The sequence below is a fragment of the Carya illinoinensis genome, chromosome 11 (genome assembly GCF_018687715.1).
Source record: "Carya illinoinensis cultivar Pawnee chromosome 11, C.illinoinensisPawnee_v1, whole genome shotgun sequence".
Lineage (NCBI taxonomy): Eukaryota > Viridiplantae > Streptophyta > Magnoliopsida > Fagales > Juglandaceae > Carya > Carya illinoinensis.
Window position 1 is genome coordinate 3,776,971 of NC_056762.1, and position 10,392 is coordinate 3,787,362.

Below are 10,392 nucleotides of genomic sequence, written 5' to 3' on the forward strand. Positions count from 1 at the left end.
CTGCTTATCAGGTAATTTCGCTACTATCTTTTTTTTAATAATATATAATAGATGTATTAAATTAAAATTATAATACTTTTTTTTAGAAACGGAGTACAGTGAACAAAACAAATAGATCAAATTTAACGATACACCATCACGCGGGTTCTCGATCTTTTCATCGCTTGTCAAAAAAGATGGTTAGTTCTTATTGTCTCCATTAAATCTTAATATATACACTTTTTTCGTATAAATATTATGATATTAATTTTCATTTTGCAGCAAGAAGAAAATCCTACTGATTATGATCTGACCCAATTGTATGCTAAAGCACATAAAAATCGTGATGGTGTTTGGAGCAATCCTGAGGCAGATACAAATTATGTAAGTTTAAGTTTATTTAATTTCATTGTCTAAATATACTTTTGTTACATATACTAATTTTAATATTTTTCTTTTTTCAGGACAAGATGATATCTCTTAAAGACACTGTTGCGGATCCATCTGATAAATCATCTGTCAACGATGCTCAAATCTTTTCTCAAGTTCTTGGATCACGTTCTTGATATTTGAGGGGCTTAGGACGTTGCGTGAAGCCATCCTTAACATTTTCATCATCTTCTAAAGCCAGATCGAATGACGACAAGACTAAAAAATTAGAGGAAGCTACACTTGAGATAGAATGATTGAGATCGAAGGAAAAAGAGTTGCTGACCCGATTAGATCAAGCAGCGGATTTAGAAGCAAGATTAGAAGAGAGGCTACAATTAAATAACCAAAAAATGTTTGAACAATTTCAATTAATGATGTCCCAAAACCCTATACCACCACTACCACCACAATCATAATTCATTTGGTTTTTTTTAATTGCCTTTAATATTTATGATGTTTATAAACATTTGAACAATTGATGTATATAGATTACAATTTGATGTATATAATTTGTATTAGTATCAATTTCATTTTGTTTGATCAATGCCGTTCGAATGGTAAATTACCATTTATGAATACATTCGAACAAAAACATATCCATTTTAACCAAAAAATTCCCATTCGAACAAAAATATACCCATTTAAACTTACCGGGAAATACAATCCATGCGTTCGTTCGAACAACTAAATACTCATTCGAATAAGTTCATTTCTAAAAGTCTATTCGAACAGAAGATTTCTGTAAATAGATTATTTGTTCAAACAGTTAATATTTTTCTTCGAACTAAAGTCGCTTACGAACTTTTTTGTTCGAACGGACTTGGTTAGATATGGTTATTGGTTCGAATTAACATTTCCTGTTGTTCGAACAAAAATATTTTAGTTCGAACTTTATTCTAAGATGACATTTTTTTGTTTCAGAAAAAATTTCCCGTTCGAACGGTTTCGACCGGTTCCGCCCAATTTTGTCCCTAAAAATACTTTTCGGAGACGAAAATCACGAAAATCAATTTTCGTCTCTAAGAACTTTCTGAGACAGCCTTTATGAGACAAAATAGAGACGAAATGTTTTCGTCTCCCAAAACTTTTAAGGACGAAATTTCCATTTTTTGAGACAAAATTTTTTGTCTCAAAAAATCATCTCTTGTAGTGTCTCATCTTATTATTATTATTATTTTAAATTTTTACATGAAATATAATAAATAATTTAACATTTTTAAATATCAAAACAATAATAATATCAAAAAATAATATTTTAATAATAGTTTATTCAAATTTTAACTTTCATTTAAAATCATCTCATCTCATCTCAGTATCCTAACTACTTTGAGTCTAAACACACGTACGAGCCCACTAGGGGCAGGTAATGTTTGAAATTTTTTTGTATATTTATTAAGATTATATATAGTTCTCTATAGTTTCTATATATTTGATTCAAGCTTAGGGTTAGATGATCAGTACGACAAAATCAAACGGATCATAAACATGAGTATGGGAACACAAAATGTATTTTTATTTTCATGTATTATTTTATGAATAATTATAATCATTGTGATTAATTAGTTTTTGGTGGAGTTTTAAAAATCTTGAAAATTATTTTTAAGTTAAATGATTAATATATCAATTCTTCTTTAGTTAATATATTTCGTTTAGTATATAGTGAAATGATTGTATATAGAATATTCTTTTTAAATTGTTTTTTGGTAGAGTAAAGACATGCATTCAAAGAATTTTGATCTCATCAATATATATATATATATATTTATAGTTTTTTGTATACTTTCAACTCGAAAAAAATAACGAACTAGCTAGCTAGAAAACTTTTTTAATTATTGGCAGAAGCGGCCTCACACTACTCATACTGTCATACATCATTATGGTGGAGATCGAAGTCGTGAGTTTGCGGTCATGATTACCTTAATGATATTAAATAGATAGGTGTAAGATTAATTTGAGGCTCATAATCTCTATATATTCTCAATGCAGTAAATTATATGTCTCCGAGAAGTTGGTTAGCTAGCTCTTATTTTGTTCTAGCATCATGATTTGGATTGAGAAATAAGATGAGATAGTTTTAGATAAAAGTTAAATAAAATATTATTAGTATTATTTTTTAATATTATTATTATTTTAAAATTTGAAAAAGTTGAATTATTTATTATATTTTACGTGAAAATTTGATAAAATTGTAATGGTGAGATGAGATGGAACACTCTCTAAATCCAAATGAACCTATTTGTAGGTCATTTAATTTATGGCTAGCTGCATCATGATTTGAAAAATGAATTGATCGTGATTTTCTTTCCATGACTCCCCTTAGCTAGCAGCTAAGAGAATGAATCCAATTACTACTTATCCTTTAATTGGTCTATTACTAAACACTCTCTCTCTCTCTCTCTCTCTCTCTCTCTCTCTCTCTCTCTCTCTCTCTCTCTCTCTCTCTCTCTCTCTATATATATATATATATATCCTTATAAAAGAGTATAATTATGAAAACTGATCCATTGATTATTTGCAAAGAGAGGATATCAAGAACAGAAATGAACGTACGTGCGTGTTCAATGAATGGCACTTTTTCCACATATATATATATATATATTCAAAGGTCCAACGCAAATAAATTACGATAAGCTCTCAAGCCTTAGTGCGCTTTCAATTATATATATGCCGGCCGGAGGTTGAAAATCAAATGAATGTGGTTAGAAATGAACATTGCAAAGCAATAATGCTCGTGAGGGAGATTGAGAACTAATTTGAGGGTGAGGAGCTAGCCGTTTCAATATATGATAGATCATCCCAAGAATATACGTCAACTTCAGCTAGCTAGCTAGCTGTCTTTCATTCCCCAGTCCCCCACCCCCCGGCCCAGCCCTCTCTTACACAGTAACTCTTATCCTTTGGCTGGGGATAGATGAGTAGGGGACAAGTAGCATGAAAGAACGGTTGGAGTGACAAGGGCTAATTAGGACTATTAACAAACAGTGGGGACAGCCATCTCTCCTTGTCAAGGTCCCACCGTCGACGGTCGACATATATTGTCTAGTAGTCCTGCATGCAGTACCCAAAATGCAACCCCGGCCGGCCTTCCTACCTTTTTATTAATTGCATACCATGACCTAGTGATCATCATACACACGATCGACCTCTTTCCCCCACCTTGTATATATCATGCATTTATAACTCAGAATTACCCGAACCATAGTACGCCGTGTACGTGCTGCCTCATGGCCGAATTTGAGTCCTCGTGTACGTTACCCCCCCCCCCCCCCACCCAAACACTTGCTTTTGATCGACTATATATATTATATATATTTCTCTTTAATTAGACGACAATTACAATATTATTAAATCCCCATGATCTATTAGTACTAGATAGTTTCGTTAATTTTTTTCTTAAAGGAGGGAGTACTGGAATTACATGAATTACACAAGTCAGCAGGCAATAAAAGCTGATCGATGGACTAATTTCTTGTTTGAGTAATGGAGGCAATTGACAAGATTCAGTAATATATATGATTGTAGTTTAAAACTTATTTACCTTCATCATGAGATCCCTTCAGAAAAGGAGTGAGATATTGCAACTTTACCAAACTAATTAATATCACGACTAGCTAAGTACCATTATAACCGGCCTAGATCAACATTGCAACGACCTCAATGACTCTACCTTAAGCACCTTTCTTATATAGCCTACCAATTTCATTCATTGCCAATATTGTGTACACACGTCACAATCATGTTGTCACCTCCATCCATTCGGGATCATAAAGTTGGATCCACCCGTGATGGTAACCTTCAAACCATGCATCGATCGATCAATATTAATCAATTAATTAATTAATGGATTCCAATTTTCAGACTTGCAATTAAACTATATATTGGCACACGTGTACATGCACACTCATGATTAATTGGTATCGGGTGCATGTCGAGTACTTGATTATTTTGTGATGCAATATACATTAATCTCGATAAGGAGTTTCTTTAGAGGGATTTTTTTCAAGAGGGCAAATACAAAGTTTTATATATACTCCAGGCCATTTAATTAGCATCTAGGCATATTAATGCACATGAACTACTTACATACATAATATCTAACCGAAAGTATATATCCTGGAAAATGTTAACGAATCACCCAAGACAGAACCTAATTATGTTCTTGTATTTCCAAACAGAATATATATTCCAATATACTTTAACCCTAAATTAATAGGCCTGCCTTTATAATCATCAGATCAGTAAGTAGTTGATAATCAACTTATAATAAATATTGGCGACCTATGCTTTAAAAGGCTGGTTTTCCTTGCTAGCTTTATGATCTCACATGACTTTAGTTGATCGGAATATATAGCTAGCTAGGCGCTTGCTGATCACTTGTAATGAAGAGAAAACCGCATTGATCATACCATTCTCAAATTATACGGCCTATTTCAACTAATTTCTGAAATAACAAAATATGGCAATTATCGGATTTGGTTAATGTTATTTTACCAGCTAGCTCTGAACAATATATATGCATTAGTTGACTGAATTTGGACAAGATATATGGTTAATTCCTATACATATATTACAGCAGCACTACTGCAGGTTTCAGTACTTGCGCGCGGCTTTGCTGAACCAGTCTAAAAAATATCACAAAAACAACAGCATAAAAAACCCCCTTCTTTTATAACTTCGCATTTTGTATGAGATTTTTCTATCATTATATTAAAAAAAAAAAAATAGCTACTTGCACAATATCTATGTCGGTCACTGAAACAACTTAATTATAAGGAAAAGCTAGCGAGCTGTCCATCTTTTTGAGATTTTCTAGCGTTCATGACTCTCTCTCCTACTCCTCGCCTCCTCTGTTGCTACTTTTATGTAATATAGTTTTGGGTTTTTGGTGGTGATCAAGGCCCGCTTTTATACGCTTGCATGATGTTAGCTAGGGTTCTAGCTTATATTAATACTATCTCAGTATGCATGGTTTAGAAAATTTACTAGTCCGTAGAATATTCATGCATGTGATCTGGCTGCTTTTTCATTGTATGTATGTATATATATATGTGTGTGTGTGTGTCGTGTGTATGTGTGTCATGCACACACACCATACCCAGACCTTAATTCCAACTTTTTGTCAAAAACTTGTTTATATATATATATATATATGAATGATTCTTCTTCAATATGTATGCATCAATAGAGTAGTACTGCCCCCAGGCCCCGCGCGCACCTTCAGAGTTTTGAAGGTATCCGGAAGAATATTATTGTGAATTATTTGGTGTTGTTTGATTGCTCCTATATATCAAGTGGTATTCTCTCTCTCGAATTCTTGGAGTGGGAAAACTTTATGTCAGGGACATATGCTGCGACGAATATATATTACTAACCTGATTAATTAGAACAATAATAAATTAGGAGGTACTGCAATATCATCATGTATTAAACTACATGCTATGATTCTGGGTTTGTTTTGAGCAAATTTGTACATAAAATTGAGTGGCAATGTATACTCATGATCATCTCCATGCATGATGTTCATGAAACAATCCTAATTTGGGTTTCCTGAAGATCGAGTGGCTCGATCTATGAAATAATTGACAGATGGTACTACTGCTGATCTATTACTTATATCAGAACGTCTATATATACTCATTAATTTGCTAGCTGCTGATCCTTGCATGTATTTTTTTTTTTTTTTCATTCCTACCATATATACGTACGATCGCGGAGTGGAACGTACGTACAAGATTAGCCTGTACATACGTGATATATATATGTATACCCTTAATAGATCATGTCATGCATGAAAGTAGAATAGGGTTTTAATTTTTTAAAAGTTCTTATAATTGTAAATTATACAAAACCGAAGTCACATGGTTATTATGGTATTAATCATGCCTTTTCATATTCATATTATATTTTAGGTATTATATATATATATACATGTTCTTTTTCATTTTCTATTGGACTTGTAAGATAGACATGCAAAGCAGTGCATATTGCAGTATAAAGTCCCATTTAATTAATTAATTAATTAATGATTTAGTTAGAGTCATGTGTTGGGGAAGCCGGGGAAGACGGATTAATTGGATCGACCGGATCATTAATTAGTTTTATATTTCTAATAAACAGTGTGCATGTTGATCGACGGACGAGAAATATATAGGAATTAGGACATGAGAATGGGAGACATCCCCACTCGCTCGATATTATTAGCATGAAGGTCATAGTCATCATTCTTTTTTAGTGTACCTCCCATTTATTACCTTTGTCTTTTGCCTCCATTCCTTCTCCATCCACTAAATACACTTTGCCTTGCTCCTCCTCCATTCCCTCTTGTCACCGAATTTTGCAGCTATCTCTGATCTCTACATCCCTCCATTAGGGTTTCTGGATCCATTGACGACTCACCCAAAAAAAAAATTAATTCAGTGTCCACATCTTTCCTTTGCTAAGGCTACTTTATCTTTGGAGGACACTAAACAACTTTTGAAATAGCTCTAGCAAGAGAAAAGGTGGTTCCCTTTTTATTCATTTGATCAAGAAACCTAAATCACGAACAGGTAAACATATGTCTAGCTTCTTTCAGCTTCATTTTCTATGCTAATAATTGTTTTCCTGTTTTTGTTTTTTGGGTAAGCTAAAGGGTAAAGAGAGACTAGATCCCCCTGCTTAGAGAGTTTCTATGTTCATATATACCCCAATAAGCTGTGTGAACATAATTTATACATCGAGTTGCACCAGTCAGATCCTACGTTCTGCCAGTTCTAAAAGGATACAAGCACCATACCTTTCGAAACATATTTTCAGCTCAAACTTAACTAGAGTTCTTCCGGGAAGAGAGAGAGAGAGAGAGAGATATTTGAAACAAGAGATCATAGAATGGGGAAACCGAGAATTGAGGAATTTATGTAGAACGCCACTAGCTGGTATATGACTCTGGCAAATCCTGCCTCTTCGACTTGTTTGTTGTAGACTTCAGAGAAAAGAAAAATATAGAGTGCTAACAACTAAAATTCTTTAAAATTGCGAGAGAAAAGGAAGATTAATGAAACTAGAATATTGATGATCAGGAAGCTGTGACAGATATTATTTTCCTCATTTACGCAGGAATGCATATATTTTCTTAAATATGTGTATATTTTTCTGGGTATCTGTGTGTCTTTGTGTTTTTTTTTTTTTTTTTGGGGGGGGGGGGGGGGGGGGGGGGGAGGAGGGGGAGTAGTGGTATTAGTGGTTTCCGGCAGAAATTTCTTCAAATCGGTGTTCAACCAAGGAAAGCATGTATTAAATTATGGCATGTTTTGCTGATCTTTCCCTAGATAACCCTAGCGCAGAAGTTGCTGGTGACTCCAGTAACAGATAACATAATATTAGGAAAGATCAGAGGAGGGGAATAAAAGGGGTGCGATTAGGTTCTAGTACTATTTGAAATCTTTCTTCTTCTTCTTTATTTTTTTTGGAATAATTAGCAATTACTATACTCATAGAGAAAGATTCTCTTTAAAAAACTTCATAAATAAAAATTGAATATATTACTCTGAATTGAAAAAAAGAAGAAGAAAAAAGACAACAAAATAAAAAATTTACTTAATGGGTTAATTACGACTCCAATCATCTTGGTGCAGTGAAAATGGCTTCATCCAGCTCCTACAATTCTCCTTGCGCTGCCTGCAAGTTCTTAAGGAGAAAATGCATGCCAGGTTGCATCTTTGCACCCTACTTCCCACCAGAGGAACCCCAAAAATTTGCCAATGTTCACAAGATCTTTGGTGCAAGCAATGTGACTAAGCTCCTTAATGAGCTTCTCCCTCACCAGAGAGAGGATGCAGTTAACTCTCTCGCCTACGAGGCTGAGGCACGAGTAAGAGACCCCGTTTATGGCTGTGTTGGTGCCATCTCATTCCTTCAAAGACAAGTCCAAAGGCTCCAGAAGGAACTTGAAGAAGCCAATACTGATTTGATACGTTATGCTTGCAATGAGATTCCAACGGCTTTGCCTCCACATCCCGAGGTAAATCTAGTTCAACCAAATATGGCTCCAGCTCGTTCAAGACCAGTTGTGCCTAGCAGTAGAATAATTGGTAATGAAGGAGGATCAGGGTTTTATCAACCACAGCATGCTGTGTCTCTCCCTTACCCTCTTCCATGGGATGACACTTCCCCAGAAGGAAATATCAACACAGGAGGCCAGGACGGAAGTATGTGATGGAAATAAGAGTACTGTCAATAAGGAGGAGGCTTTTCTCTCTTTGGGGCATCATGGCCTGAAGAAACGCAAGCTCTTGGTATGGTATATTATATATTTAGCTCAGTTTTCTAGCCTGTTCGGGTTTAAAAAAAAAAAAAACCACCTTAGTTGTCTAGCTAGCTAGCTGCACATGTACTCTCGTAGCTAGATTACCAGCTATGTTCTGATGTTTCCTAGTAATTAATTTTGTGGGCTTTAAGTACTGCATAATTATTCCGTTAAAACCAAGAAAAACACTGTGGGTGTTTCAGTGTCGAGCTCGGGACCTAAATAAGGCTGTAGAACATAGAGTACGGCGTGGCTAAAACTATAGATCTCTTGTTGTGTTATTAGAGCAGCAAGCTAGCTATGGCATGCGCATGCCGTGTTGATGTGTTTGTCAATGTTTGTGTTTGATAATAAATGGTAATTATTAGTTGAAGATCTTTTAAAGAGGATTCTCTAGCCTAAGTCTATGGCTTTAGTTCTGTTTTACCCTATATATTCTCACCTTTGCTTCTGCTTTGTTCTAGAGGACCACTGTCCCATTTTCTTAATTTATACATCAAATCTGGTTGGGCTGATTGATAGCCATTGCTTTCAAGAGAACCATAGGAAAGATGTCAAATTGAACTCCAAGTTGCACTTACTTGACCATTGATTTAAATTCCCATCTGTTGCTACACAAACATACAGACATGCAAATATTTTTGGATCAAATTGATGTAATGGAGATCACTGATATTTCATTGCAGAAAACCTAGCTAGGATTTGCCTTGCATAAGGCTTCAGAAAAAATTTCTTTATGTAATCCACTAGAGCTTAACCATTCTTGATATACATAGATATTACCGTACGTTCATAGAGGTTCAAAAAGAAAATGATATGAATCACGCTATGACGTTGACGTATCAATGAGAAAACTTGCAGTGTTTTCCATAGTGAGAATCTGGTTATTTTGTGGGGTTTTAGTTCTTTTTGTGAAACTCAGCTCCACATGCATATTGTTTTCAAAAACAGCAAAAATCTAAAACAGTGATTCATCAGTCTTTGTCCTCATTGGGTACAATCGATAAGTCGTTTCTTTACCATGAAGGGTCTTTCTGCTTTTCCTTCCCAACCAGTTCATGACTATTAACATGCATCCTCCAACACTCCCCAGGCATAAGGTACAGTGAAATCTTAGCCAAAATGTCACTAACAGTAAAACGCTCAATGCATCCACCGTTGCGCACACGCATTCTTGTCTGTGTGTTTATACTTTTCTGTGTATATTATCTTGATCAGTATTTTATATTTATAAATGCATGCATGTAAGAAGTATATTTGTCAAAACCGACCAAATTAATCAGGAGCCCACCACAAAAGGGGAATAAATAAATAAAACCTAAAGGTGAGATCATCAGGACCGAAAGAGTGAGCTAAAACCAGTGTTAGGTCGGTTTCTTTTTTCTTTTTGGAGAAATAGGGTTGGGGTTTCATATTACAACTCTAGAAACAGTCTCTGAATGATCAGCAGCATATTCTCTCTTTTCTCCAAGGGAAAAAGGTCGCAACCACACCTCCGAAGCCGTCATTCTATCTCTAAGCTTTAAGATATAGACAAGTGTATATGTGATTAGATTGAGCCTGAGAGAGAGAGAGAGAATTTATCATGATTTTACACGAGTGTCTGTTTTTTTCCCAGAGTTATTTTCTACAACCGTCATCTTTTTCATTTCAGTCTCTCACTCTCTTACTCATTCATTTATCCTAACAATCTGTAG

General features: G+C 34.8%; 1 protein-coding gene across 1 annotated transcript; it reads left to right on the top strand.

Annotated features, from left to right (window-relative positions):
• The first annotated feature begins 6,590 nt into the window (after positions 1–6,590).
• LOC122280901 (LOB domain-containing protein 25-like) lies at positions 6,591–9,001 on the top strand. Its single transcript, XM_043092021.1, has 2 exons — positions 6,591–6,959; positions 8,025–9,001. The coding sequence occupies exon 2, from the start codon at positions 8,030–8,032 to the stop codon at positions 8,603–8,605; it is 576 nt and encodes a 191-aa protein (XP_042947955.1). The 5' UTR covers positions 6,591–6,959; positions 8,025–8,029; the 3' UTR covers positions 8,606–9,001.
• The last annotated feature ends 1,391 nt before the right edge of the window (positions 9,002–10,392 follow it).